Source organism: Myripristis murdjan, chromosome 17 (assembly GCF_902150065.1).
Source record: "Myripristis murdjan chromosome 17, fMyrMur1.1, whole genome shotgun sequence".
NCBI classification, from domain to species: domain Eukaryota; kingdom Metazoa; phylum Chordata; class Actinopteri; order Holocentriformes; family Holocentridae; genus Myripristis; species Myripristis murdjan.
In genome coordinates, this window is record NC_043996.1 from 32,550,137 (window position 1) to 32,565,136 (window position 15,000).

At 46.8% G+C, this 15,000-nt stretch overlaps 1 protein-coding gene across 6 annotated transcripts in view; it reads left to right on the top strand.

The window, feature by feature from the left end:
* rasal2 (RAS protein activator like 2) overlaps positions 1-15,000 on the top strand; it is a 120,175-nt gene that overhangs the window by 96,094 nt on the left and 9,081 nt on the right. For 5 of the 6 annotated variants that reach the window (XM_030073835.1, XM_030073833.1, XM_030073836.1 and 2 more), the window contains 7 exons: positions 570-668; positions 2,031-2,585; positions 3,280-3,424; positions 7,123-7,267; positions 10,534-10,773; positions 11,493-11,694; positions 12,949-13,148. In XM_030073835.1, the coding sequence (XP_029929695.1) occupies positions 570-668; positions 2,031-2,585; positions 3,280-3,424; positions 7,123-7,267; positions 10,534-10,773; positions 11,493-11,694; positions 12,949-13,148 (1,586 nt within the window). The remainder of the gene's footprint in view (positions 1-569; positions 669-2,030; positions 2,586-3,279; positions 3,425-7,122; positions 7,268-10,533; positions 10,774-11,492; positions 11,695-12,948; positions 13,149-15,000) is intronic. The other variant, XM_030073834.1, reaches the window with a different exon arrangement.

A 15,000-nucleotide genomic window follows, 5' to 3' on the forward strand; every position in this document is an offset into this window, starting at 1 on the left:
AATTCACTCACCGCTCTCTCTGCCTTCGTGATATAGAACGTATTGATAACATATTGATTTCATAATGTGAGACTTCAAATCATCTGGGAATTTAGTTCTTATTATAATGTGAAGTAACTTGGTTTTTAAAAGCTGCATTACACAAGTTTATCAGTTTATTAGCTGGAATTAAATGCCTTTACCTGCTCATCATATCTATATTATTAATTAAGATAAGATAAGATAAGATAAGATATTCCTTTATTAGTCCCACAGTGGGGAAATTTCAAGTATTACAGCAGCAAAGTGGATAGCAAATATGAAGCATAATTTACATTATAAACAGTATAAACAGATAATAAATAGCAAAAAGCAATATAAACACTATAAACAAGGAATATAGAGAAAAATAGAAATATGAACAATTTAAACAACAGCTTAATTATTACTTAATGATTTCTAATTACTGTTTACACATTCTTACTCACTGTACAAAATGTCCTGATTGTCAGTGTCTTATGAAAACATAAACACTCACCCTGTCAGTATGATGACATGACTGATGGATGATGCTGTGGTCTCCGTCTCAGGTGACGTACTCAGGAGGCAGCAAGTGTTTCAGCTGCGCCTCGGCCTCCGAGAGAGACAAGTGGATGGAGAACCTGAGGAGGACGGTCCAGCCCAACAAGGTGAGAGCACCTGGACACACACACACACACACACACACACACTGCTCTCTGACACACTCGACATCACACTGCTGAGGTCAGAATGTTATAAAAATAGACTGCGGGACATATTGGCTTTTTTTTTTTTTTTAATGCTGACTGGTGTAAAATAACAGATCGTGGTGCATCACATCAGGCCAGAATGAGGCCTCAGTGCTGAGATCTGGTAACAGGACAGACGTGGTGCAGGCTGGAAACTAAAGCACAGACACTCTGATTTCCTTCTTTTTCACCCACAGAGGCCAGTTAGATCTTCTTAATCTGCAGCTGTGGATTAGACCTCAATCCCAGTTGTTTTTGTCCAGTGAATTCAAACCTACAGTTAGGCGAAGCAAGGCAAGTTTATTTGTAGAGCACAATTCAACACGAGGTAACTCAAAGTGCTTTACAGAGACATTAAAGCAACAAGACACAATTTAAAACAATAAAAACAGTCAATAAAAAAGGGAAATAGAAATTAAGAATGATAGCGAAAATAAAATACAGTAACATAAAATAACAACAGGCTCAGTACACTGCCTGAGCTAGACGGCCAAGGGTCCAGGCCGTGATAGGCCTTATCAGTTAAAGGAATACTTCAACATTTTTTGGCCAAATCTCCTTTTCCCCACTTCCCAGACTGAGACGAGATGCTGGACACCGTCTCCACCTCTGTGTGTCCCGTGGGTCAGTTCCTATGAGTAGCATTTCATGTTAGCTTAGCATAAAGACTTGAAGTCAATGGGAGTTGTTAGCCTGGCTTCATCAAAGTGAAAAAATGAACCTTCCAGCAGCTCTGAAGCTCTTATCCGACCAGGGAGAGGACGTGAGCCATTTTTCCCACCATATTATATTCACTGCAAAAACTCAAATCTTACCAAGATTATTTGTCTTATTACTAGTCAAAATGTCTCATTACACTTAAAATAAGACATGATCACCTCAGAAGTAACTTGTTTTTAGACAATTTGTCTCTCGTTTCAAGTGAAAATTTGCTTGTTTCATTGGCAAAATTTGTTTCTTGTTTCTAGCTAATTTTCACTTATTTCAAGTGAATTTTCACTTTTTCCACTGGTAAATTTTGCCAATGAAACAAGCAAATTTTCATTTGTTTCAAGTGAATTTTTACTTGAAATATCTAAACTGTCTAAAAACAATTTACTTCTGAGGTGATCATGTCTTATTTTAAGTGTAATGAGATATTTTGGTAAGATTTTGAGTTTTTGCAATGTTTGCAGTTCTAATGACGCAGCAGGAGTTTCTACGTCTCTTTGTCTTGACTCTTATCTTTGTTTCTGCCTACAAAAGTCCCTCACATATTTAATGAGCGGTGTTTCCCAACAGGACAACTGTCGGCGGGCGGAGAACCTGCTGCGTCTGTGGATCATCGAGGCCAAAGACCTGCCGCCCAAGAAGAAGTATTTCTGCGAGCTGTGCCTGGACGACGTGCTGTACGCCCGCACCACCAGCAAGACCCGGCACGACAGCCTGTTCTGGGGCGAGCACTTCGACTTCTCCGGCCTGCCCGCCGTGCACAGCGTCACCGTGCACATCTACCGCGACGTGGACAAGAAGAAGAAGAAGGACAAGAACAACTACGTGGGGCTGGTGAACATCCCGGTGGCCGGCGTGACGGGCCGGCAGTTCGTGGAGAAGTGGTACCCGGTCAGCACGCCCACCACCAGCAAGGCCAAAGGCGGCGGGCCGTCCATCCGCATCAAGTCGCGCTTCCAGACCATCTCCATCCTGCCCATGGAGCAGTACAAGGAGTTCGCCGAGTTCGTCACCAACAACTACACCATGCTGTGCTCCGTGCTGGAGCCCGTCATCAGCGTCAAGAACAAGGAGGAGATGGCCTGCGCCCTCGTGCACATCCTGCAGAGCACCGGCCGCGCCAAGGTGCACACACACACACACACACACACACACACACACACACACACTGCTACAGCAAGCAGTTTGATTGGCTGATTGATTTTTAAAAGACATTCTGTCATGCACACAAAAGTGTCCAATACAAAACACCAAAAACAGGTTAAAGTGACAGATTGTTGCACAAACTTCCTTCCTGATTTGATTCAGATCCTCTCTCCCCTCCAGAGGTACAACAACAATAATCATCCCACAAAAGATCAGAGCTGGTGCAAATTTTAGTAAAACGTCCAAATAAACTGCTCCATGTGGACTTGTGTGGACAGTTTAAGTGTTGCTATCATTAGTATTATTATGATTATTATAAATAATAATTAGCATTTATTTTCTTGCAAATTTTCTTTCTAAAAGTCCAAAGATGCCGTAACAGCTGTTCAGTTATTTGATCATGTGAAAAATATTGCAAATGATGGCAAATATCACAATTTTTCATAATATCTATAATCGACCCAAGCCTACTGGGCAAACAATACAAAATGAGACGTGAGCAGCCACTGCACCTCCATGCAGAATCATTCTGTGGGTTATGCAGCTCGGGCCTCAGTGCCTTTGCTTACCTTCTGCTCTGTTTGATTTTTGGGATCAAACCCAATAAAATATTTTTTTAGTGTTCAGTGACGGGCTTAACCTGCATCTTCCTCCCCCCCCCACCCCCCCTCAGGACTTCCTGACAGACCTGGTGATGTCGGAGGTGGACCGCTGTGCCGACCACGACGTGCTGATCTTCAGGGAGAACACGCTGGCCACCAAGGCCATCGAGGAGTACCTGAAGCTGGTGGGCCAGAAGTATCTGCACGACGCGCTCGGTGAGCCTCTCACACACACACACGCACACACACACAAACACACGCACACGCACACGCACACACACACACACTTCTGGCTCTGGTTCTGGCTCTGATGTTCAGCAGGATGAGCAGTTTGAGCCTGCAGCCGTGTCTCAGCTCCAGGAACCAGCCTGGAAAACTGGAAAATTATTAATGTAGTTATTTATCCAGTTTGATGGCAGAGCCGGTGGATCACGGCTGCTCCTGTTTGACATGAAGCTCATTGATCTGCAGGCTGAGCCGAGGCTTCAGCTCCGTGTTGCTTCAGCTCAAACAAAGTCCCTCCCCAGAGGAGGAAGTGATGCTTTAAGGTCCCACAGGGCTTTAATACAAACACTTTGTCTTCACATTCAGCAGTGTGAAACACAGCTGACGTGTAAATGCAGCGCGAGGTTATAAAAATATATAATAATATATAATGAAAACTAATGAAATAACAAAAACTATGTGTCATTTTCCTTAAGTGAAATTAAAATGAAAACGAGGCTTTACAAAACCAATGATAACTCACTGAGGCTGTATTGTGCGAAGCCCCTGAAGGGTCACAGTGGGATTTTGTGTGTGTGTGTGTGTGTGTTCTCTCTATAAGTACTTGTCTTGTTCCCTCTGAGCCGTGTGTCTGCAGCAGCCTTTTGATGTGAGAATGTGTTTAAATTTCCTTTCACTGACCACATGGCAGCGTATCAGCAGAGTTAATGCCCGAGTCAGAGTCTGATCCAATCAGCTGATCCATACGGTGCCGCCGGGTTGCTGAGCCGGGCCGACCCGACCCGAGAGACGCAGAGGAGCAGGAGCAGGAGCAGCCAGACTCACTTTGACATGTCTTTGTCAACACTGGAACGTTCAGCTTGTCTTTTCAAAGTAAAACAGTAAACTGTACCCATCGTGGGGTTGATGTGCACACAAGCCTGCCCCTCTCTTCAGAAAAATCTAACTGAAATTAATTTCCTAAATATTGCAATAGCAGTATAATTCACCATTTTATTGGGAAAAAATGATTCCCCAGAAAATGATGTTGGTGTGATTTTCTGCTTGGGTCTGTACCAAATATTATAACAGATTTTATGTTTGGAGAATACAGTTTGTATACCAGGTCATAATTTATTTACAATGTTTTGTCAAACATTTGACCCTGATCAGAAATTGCAGCTTCGTGAATTGGGATATTGAGATTTCAATAATATTTCGATCACCTGTCGAGGCCTCGCTCTCAGTGTGAAGTCGTGCTCGACTGACTCAGGTGTTTTCATGGCTGCTGCTGGTATTTAGAGAGCAGGTCTGCTGATGGCCAGTATATAATGCCGATATCATGTGTTTTTTTTGTTGTTGTTTTTGTTTTTTTGTATTTTGCATTGGAAAAAATACAACAATATAACAATAATCACAAAGGAGACATAAAATTGCTCATATTAACTGATGATTTATTCTCCTCTGTTGTTGTCTGCTGTCTCTGTTTGCTGCAGCTCATCTGCACTGCACTTATTCTGAATTAAAAAAACAACTAAATAAATGTAGAGAAGTAATCAAAATAATAAACTCTGTAAAATTGAATGAAAAATAAAATTTCCTTGCACTTAAGGGGGGGTGCCACGCTGACCAGCTGCACATTATTTTTTTGTGTATCGAGGCTCGCGAGCACAGATTATCTCCAATAGCAGGCATCAGCCTGATTGATCAGCTGAGCGGTTTCTCTCATGTGGAGTCAGTCGGTGTTTGATACCCCCGTGCTGCTTCACTGTTTCCTGTTGCAGCGGTGTGTCTCTCCTTTATTAGTTTGGGACGGGGTCTGCAGAGGCTGGCTAAGCACTTCAGTCTTATTGCCTCTGCAGAGCCTGAATATTAGAGCTGAGCCGCTCCGCTGCATCTCACACTCACTGTGCTGCTTTATGAGCGCTCACACAGCTGAGACGTGAATAAAGAGACAGGACAGAAGATTAAAATAGTTGGGAGTGTAGCTGCGGCTCGGAGCTGTCAGGTTTCCTGCCGCAGGCCCAGGGGACGCTCCGCCTCTTCAGACGGATACGTATCCTGATCCGTCAGGCCGGACGCTCCGGCAGCAGAAAGCCTGTCGTATCTGTGGATCTGATTTTCAGGAAGACCGAGTTTCTTCAGAGCCGCTCAGAGTTCAGACGTGTTAATAATTCCAGCCTCATTAATATTTTTGTTGGAGACAAACGTCTGAAAATAGCGAACAACTTTGAGAAAGAAAGACAGACCTCCCTCTTACGTAAGGCGTTTGTGTGCAGCTTTCAGGAGAGCTCTAGGATGAACTGACAGAATCTACACAGAGAGCAGCAGGAGCAGTGTGTGTGTGTGTGTGTGTTTGTGTGTGTGTGTCAGTGATTGTGATGCAGCTCGATCCCTCACTCAGTCTGATCCTCTGTGTTTCATCAGCAGAGTGACTCTCATTTGTCGTTGTGGTTTGAAAACACAACATCCAGTCGGCCCCTCCTCCCAGCTCAGCTGACCGCCAGCAGCCACTTTTCCTTTCTTAGGATGGCGATTGAATGAAATGCCTGCCCAACATGTAACTTCACCATCCTATGGAAAAAACTGTCCCACCGGCCCCTCCCAGTCCAGCACCTCCCAGTCCAGCGTGGCGTCGCTCCTCCTCCTCCTCTCCCTCAGCGCTCAGTTCCAGATTCACTCTCTCTGTGGATCGAGCTCTGGCCGCCCAGCGTTTCTCCTCGCTACATTTCCTTTATTCCCACCATCCGCGACTTTCATAGCTTCCTATTGGATCAGCTGCTATCGATCTGGCACCGCCCTGCGCTGTGATTGGCTGGGAGCTGCACACCCGCTGCCCAAAGGCCGACGCCCAGAAGAGTCCCGAGCTCAGCAAAACAAGAAAATCCAGGCACACACACACACACACACACACACACCAACACACACTGCTAGTGGCTCACAAGTCATGATGGAGAGGATTAGTTTGTTTTATTTTTTAGGAAAGTCCTGCTCGTTGTGCCTGTACAGCGTGCAGGTTCACCCCAGGTGAGGGTGATCAGGCTGCAGCAGGAGGATGAGGGCGGGGAGTAAAACTTCAGGCCAGAATAACGACCAGAACCAGCTCAGGTTCCCATCAGGCCTTCGAGCTAATCCCTCACCAGAAGAAAGAAACAAAAAGACTCCCTGAGCAAACCCAGGAGGGAGCATCATTTATGCTGTTGTGATGTAGCCTGTGTGGTTAAATGCATAAGAAAATAACAAGAATAATAGAATAATGATGATGATGATGATGATACACACTGTCTGTAGCACTTTAAAAGCAAAGTGCTTTGACAGTAAAAGTAAAAGCACAGGATGACAGTGAATACAAAGTGGAAGCAGTGAGTCCTGTTTAAATAAAGGTTTGAGATGAAGGAGGCCGTGCTGCTGGGCTGCTGGGCGGCGTGGGGTGTGGGGTGTGTGTGTGTGTGTGCTGCCTTCATGTCCAGTCAGATATCAGGAATCATGGAATGTCACTCATGTCGACCTACCAGATTCCTGCTGTGGCGACGCCGTCGTTCAGGTCGCTGTTGTTGTTGTTTGTCCAGGTCAGTCACCTGCCTGTCTCTCTCTCTCTCTCTCTCTCTCTCTCTGTCTCTCTCTCTCTCTCTCTCTCTCTCTCTCTCTGTCTCTCTCTCTCTCTCTCTCTCTCTCTCTCTCTCTCTCTCTCTCTCCCTCTCTCTCTCCAGGTGAGTTCATCAAGGCTCTGTACGAGTCGGATGAGAACTGTGAGGTGGATCCCAGCCGCTGCTCCAGCAGCGAGCTCGCCGAGCATCAGAGCAACCTGAAGATGTGCTGCGAGCTGGCCTTCTGCAAGATCATCAACTCCTACTGGTACCACACCATCACCACCACACCACCACCATCACTACACCACCACATCACCACCATCACACCACCACCACCATCAGAGACACCACCACCACACCACCACACCATCAGAGACACCACCACATCACCATCACACCACCATCACACCATCATCACACCACCATCACACCATCACACCACCATCACACCACCACCACACCACCATCAGAGACACCACCACCACACCATAACACCACCACCATCACACCACCACCACACCACCATCATCACACCATCACCATCAGAGACACCACCATCACACCACCACCACACCACCATCACACCACCATCATCACACCATCACACCACCACACCACCACCATCACACCACCACCATCACACCATCATCACACCACCACACCATCATCACACCACCACACCACCATCACACCACCACACCACCATCACACCACCACACCACCATCACACCACCATCATCACACCATCACCACCATCACACCACCACCACCATCACACCACCACCATCACACCATCATCACACCACCACACCATCATCACACCACCACACCACCATCACACCACCACACCACCATCACACCACCATCACACCACCATCACACCACCACACCACCATCACACCATCATCACACCATCATCACACCACCACACCATCATCACACCACCACACCACCATCACACCACCACACCACCATCACACCACCATCACACCACCACACCACCATCACACCACCATCACACCACCATCACACCACCACCACCATCACACCACCATCACACCACCATCACACCACCACCATCACACCACCACCACCATCACACCACCACCACACCACCACCATCACACCATCATCACACCACCACCACACCACCACCACACCACCATCACACCACCATCACACCACCACCACCATCACACCACCACCACACCACCACCATCACACCATCATCACACCACCACACCACCATCAGACCACCATCACACCACCATCACACCACCATCACACCACCACCATACCACCACCATCACACCACCATCACACCACCACCACCATCACACCACCATCACACCACCACCACACCACCACCACACCACCACCATCACACCATCATCACACCATCACACCACCACCACACCACCATCACACCACCATCACACCACCACCACCATCACACCACCATCACACCACCACACCACCACCACACCACCATCACACCACCATCACACCACCATCACACCACCACCACCATCACACCACCATCACACCATCACACCACCACCATCACACCACCACCACCATCACACCACCACCATCACACCATCATCACACCATCACACCATCATCACACCACCACCACACCACCATCACACCACCATCACACCACCATCACACCACCACCACACCACCATCATCACACCACCATCACACCACCACCATACCACCACCATCACACCACCACCACACCACCACCACACCACCATCACACCACCATCACACCACCACCACCATCACACCACCATCACACCACCACCACACCACCACCATCACACCATCACACCACCACCACACCACCACCATCACACCATCATCACATCATCACACCATCATCACACCACCACCACACCACCATCACACCACCATCACACCACCATCACACCACCACCACACCACCATCATCACACCACCACCACACCACCATCACACCACCACCACACCACCACCACACCACCACCACACCACCATCATCACACCACCATCACACCACCACCACACCACCATCATCACACCACCACCACACCACCATCACACCACCACCACACCACCACCACACCACCACCATCACACCACCATCACACCACCATCACACCACCACCACACCACCACCATCACACCATCATCACACCATCACACCACCACCACACCACCACACCACCATCACACCACCATCACACCACCACCACCATCACACCACCATCACACCACCATCACACCACCACACCACCATCACACCACCACCACACCACCACCACACCACCACCATCACACCATCATCACACCATCACACCACCACCATCACACCACCACCACACCACCATCACACCACCATCACACCACCACCACCATCACACCACCATCACACCACCATCACACCACCACCACCATCACACCACCACCACCATCACACCACCACACCATCACACCACCATCACACCACCATCACACCACCATCATCACACCACCACACATCATTCACTGAACACCTGGAGCCACAGGTGAGGAGGTGTGGAAACATCACAATCTAAACTGACTGTTGCGTTATAAATTCATAATGCTTCATGCTTCAGATATTTCTGAAGCAACACATTGACCAAATCTACATTTTACATGGATGGTTTCTAAATTTCTGGAAAATGTCTAAACCCTAAAAGACAGGAAGTGAGTGTCTGTGTGTGAAGGCTGCACAGTAACCAGCTCCTGTTTGAGTGCACTCCCTCCTCAGTCCTGTCACTGATGTCACAGGATGGTGTCGCCCCCTGCTGTTCACTTAACAGAACTACACTAACCTGCCCTGAACACTGCAGCAGGAGTTTTACTGTAAACAGGGTTCCCATTTACAGGCCAGTTTTCCAGTCATGGAAAACTGCAGTGTCTCGTGTGTATGGAAGCCCAGACAGGCCAAAAACATGCAAAACCGATGCTTTTGTCAGTGTTAGCATGTAAACATGTTGGAAGCCTTCAGTGTGTGTGTGTTGTTAATGTTTATTCATACATAATCAGCGTGAAGACAACAGGTAGTGTGAGACAGGACTGTGAATTTGTCTGTTTTGGGTTCTAAGGCCTGTGAGCGACAGCCGACATGTACAGATTATTGAATCTGTCCTTGAAAAATCCTGTTTTTATTATTGATCATCACAACGTTTGATAGAAATACTCTGAGAAATACCATCTGCACGCTGAGCTACAGTGTCTTAAGTCTGTTCATCCAAAGAAAACTTTATAACTTAATACTTTATAATAGCCAGCATTAATAAATGGTAAATTGATAGTTTATAATTTAAGTTAATAGTTATTTCACAGTTAACAAACAATAAAATTATAAATAAAATGTTTTACATAATACGTAGGAATGTTATTTTGTGGGCTTTTTGTTATAAGGAGTAAAAAAAAAAAACAAAAAAAGTGTGTTGGCCTGTTTGCTGTGGCTCCTCCCAGCTGTGCTCTGATTGGCTGCGGCCGCTCTGCCCGCAGCGTGTTCCCCCGCGAGCTGAAGGAGGTGTTTGCGTCCTGGAAGCAGCAGTGCGTCTCTCGCGGCCACCAGCAGGACATCAGCAAGCGTCTGATCAGCGCCTCGCTCTTCCTGCGCTTCCTCTGCCCCGCCATCATGTCGCCGTCGCTCTTCAACCTGATGCAGGAGTACCCCGACGACCGGACGTCCCGCACGCTCACGCTCATCGCCAAGGTCATCCAGAACCTCGCCAACTTCGCCAAGTACGTAACGTCGTCTGACATCACATCAGGGCACGGCCAGCTGTCACCTGTTTAGTTTTTTTCTCTAATTCTCTTCCTTAGTCCTTTTTGGAAATTGTGTTTTTCTTTCATCTGTTTTTTAGATATTTTAAAATATTTGTGTGTAAATTTTTACCTTCAGCTTCACAAGTTAAAACACATCCCAGTCAATCACAACACATCTATAAAAAACAGTCACAGCATGCAGATTACAAACAGTAATAGACACTCGGCTGCTGCAGCGGCTCTGTAGCGCCTCCTGAAGGCAGTTTGATGAATTCTGGAAAGATGGAATGAACAAGATCAGACACAATTTGCCCGTTTTTTTTTTTGTTTGTTTTTTTCACCTGCATTTTATATTATAAACGTCCCAGCTGTCTCTGCTCTTTCCCCAGAATTTTACCAGATGTATTTCTAATTCTAGAGTCTATTTTTATTCTCATATCGCCCACAGATTAAAAGTTAAAGCACTTCTGCAAACAGTCTCTAACATTTCGGTGGTTTTATCGTGTGAATCCAGATAGAGGCTGCGTTGTTTTTCTTTTCTGTGTTTGCTGTAAAACCCAAAGCCTCCTCATCCCACCTGGGACGTTTTTCCGTTCTGTTTCTCCTCTTCACTTTTATTTTGTCATGTGCACAAATAAAGAGCCCGAGTGTGAACGCAGCCAGGTGAGGTCAGGTGTGTCGCTGTCCCTCCTCAGGTTCGGCAACAAGGAGGAGTACATGGCCTTCATGAACGACTTCCTGGAGCACGAGTGGGCGGGGATGATGCGTTTCCTGTCGGAGATCTCCAACCCGGAGACGCTGTCCAACACGCCGGGCTTCGAGGGCTACATCGACCTGGGCCGCGAGCTCTCCGTCCTGCACGCCCTGCTGTGGGAGGTGGTGTCCCAGCTCGACAAGGTACGGCCGCGCGTGTGTGTGTGTGTGTGTGTGTGTGTGTGTGCAGTGATGCCTTTGCTAACGTGCACAGGAAACAGCAGAGTGTGTGTGCTCAGAGTTGGATGCAGGAAAAACATGAAGCTTTTCTCCTTAAATACGAAGAAACTGATCCGATTTATTTATTCCAGTTTGTTGAGTAGCGGCTCGGCGCAAAGCAAAACACGGTAATTAATATTAAACCGCAAACTTTAATCCTTATTACCGGTGAGAGATTTTTTTTTTTTTTTAAATCATTATTTAATATTTGTTCATCATTAAATTGTTATAAAAATCATTCTCTCCTGGAACTGAACTGCTTGATAATAACTTCATTCTCAACATTTTTTTTTTTTTTTTTTACCAATTAACATTAAATGATAAAGTCTGCAAGTATTTTGTTAATTGAGATGTTAAAGGTGCACTACGTCAAATTGCATTGAAGGTGGAGCATGTCGACAAACAAAAAAAAAAACAGAATCTCAAATCTAAACCGATTTTTTTTCTTTTAATTTTAATGATTTGTTACATTTCACATTAAAAACACAAAGCTGATAATATTCATTTTAGTATTGATAGCTGATTGGCATGTGATCGATCAGTGTGTGTGTGTGTGTGTGTGTTAAGATGTTAACAGTGAAATGGTTTCCAGTGTTTCTTTAACATGAGTGAACATGATGACCGGAGAACAGATCTCAGTTCAGTCCAGCTCACCTCCACCCCCCCCAGCTCCCATAAGCCCCGCCCACTTTAACATGTTACCATTTTAACGCTGTGTGGCTGTTCCTCAGAGCATGCCCCCCCCCCCCCCCCCCCCCCCCCCCCCTGCTGTTGGGTCTTGTTGCTGCATGGCTCGGCTGTTTGATGGAGGAATGGCTCTGTTCTGGTAGAAGCATGTTTTTAGTTGTTTTTATTTGGTTTCCATTAAGTTTCCCTCATGTTTTTTCCTTCTTCTGCCCCCCCACCCCACCCCGGCCCCCACCTCCCCCTCCTCTTCCTCCCCCTCTTCCTCCTCCTCTTCCTCCTCTCTGGCCGACACACTCCATCTTCACTCTGTTGGTTTCGCTGTCCCGCCACCAATGCATCCTGGTGCTTGTCCATTCAAACCAACCAACCAACCGTCCACCTGCCTGCCCTCCACCCTCCGGCCAAACTCACACACACACACACACACACACACACACACACACACACACGCACACACACACATACGTGCACACGTGTGCGCGGCGACACCAGGGTGAAAATTCCTTCCTGCAGGCCACCGTAGCGAAGCTGGGCCCGCTGCCCCGGATCCTGGGTGACATCTCTCGCTCGCTGGCCAGCCCCACGCCCGTCCAGCAGCAGCTCCGCCGCTTCCAGGACCATAGCTCCGCCCACAACATCAGCGGCAGCCTGTCGTCCGGCCTGCACCGCATCTTCGAGGACCCCAACGACAGGTACGCCAGCACGCCGCCCGCAGAGGGAGGCGGCGCCGGGGCGGCCACAGCGCCTCGTTCAAACTTGACTTACAAAAAATATGTTTTATCAGAAATTTAACAAACAAATCTAACGTGGTGACGGTGCAGGATAAAAAAAAAAATCAGCCAATAAATGTAGAATATTCACACAACAGCAAACTCCTCCAAAACATTTACTGTCAGTCAGGAAAAAAAAAATCATACGTAACATCATTATTAGAGTCCCAGTTCAACAGAGAGAACAGAGAACAGCTCTGCTCATCACCTATCAGTCCCCTCATGTCAGTAAACAAACAAACAAACAAACAAACAAACAAACAAACAGCACAGTGGTGCTTAAAGGCACAGATTGGACATTTTGGCCTTAAGGTGGCACCGGAGGAAAGGTGATACGGTCACCGAAGATAGATAGACAGATAGATAGATAGATAGATAGATAGATAGACAGATAGATAGATATACTTTATTGGTCCCAACCAGGGAAATTCTGGTGTTCCAGCAGCAACAGTAGAAACATATAATAAAGTTAAATAGAATAGAATAAAAGCGAAATATATACAATAAAGATTAAGTTGACAGGATTTCCAGATTTCATGTCAATTTGGCCAAAAGATTTAGAGACATTTTGCCTCGGACTGAAGTGTTGAACAGTCACAACCCTCGTTATAAAGAATCACGGTCAAGAAGCAGAAGCGGTGCTGGAAATGTCCCATCAGAATGAAGATAAAGCGGTTTGTTTAGCTCTCAGCTCTGTGGAAACTGTGGTGCTAAATAACCTTCAGCCGAGCTCCGTGCCCCTGGGGGGGTACGACCGGGCGCTGAAGTCCTTCACGTGCTCAAACATTCAACCTTTCAGACACCAAAATGCAAAGTTTCGGTCTCGGTGAAGCGCGGCGTGCAGCAGGAAACACGATGAGAAAACAGTTCCATCACAGCTGGTTAGGGTTTGATCCAGCTGCAGGAGACTCTTCATCCAGCAGAGCTCGGCCTGAGCGGGTCGGAGCTGAGCCCTGAGCGGCACAGACGTCCTGCTTCTTAAAGACATTCTAGGCGGTTTGAGGCAAGTGGAGGTTTTGTGCCTCTCGCGTGACGCTTCACGGCTTCCAGCAGATTGGAGTGGTTTGACGCCGCGACTCGCTGGTTTCTAAATAAAGGCCAGAGGCAGAGCGAGCGCAGACGTCCTATTCTTAGCAGCAGAGATAATGAGAGGAACAACACAGATCTGAGGAAACCTGCCCCCCCCCCCCCCGCTCTAAACTTAGACACAACACAAAGCAGACACCCACCCACACTGGTCTGCCACCACTGATACCAGTTCATAGTCGTCACTGATATGCAGGGCGTTTGAAGATTGAAGCGTCAAAATTCATAGTTTCAGAAACACAAGCCTGGCCTTGAGTCAGCAAACACTTCATTCACATTATCATATTGGTAAAAAATAAATACAAGATAAGTGACAGAAAATTAAAAAAGAAAAGGAAAGTTTGAAACAAAACTTAAAGTCTGCACACAAAAAATACAAGAAAGCTAAATTTATAGTTATTAAACTTGTATATTTAAACTTTGGATGAAATGGAATGAAACAGAAACGACAGCCTCTCTGTCCTCACAGCTTCATGTTTTTGTAAAATCATGTTGTGTTTTAAATCCACTGAAAAGAAAAAGGAGTGTTGTAATCATGTCATCAGACACGAAGCCCCGCCCACTCGCTTTCGTCTCTCAGACGGAGACGTCATCGTGGAAATCAGTGTCACGATAAAAAATGTAAACATCAGCTCTGATGATCAGCTGATCCCAACCTGCAGCAGGTGAACACGGTCAGGGCTGATCT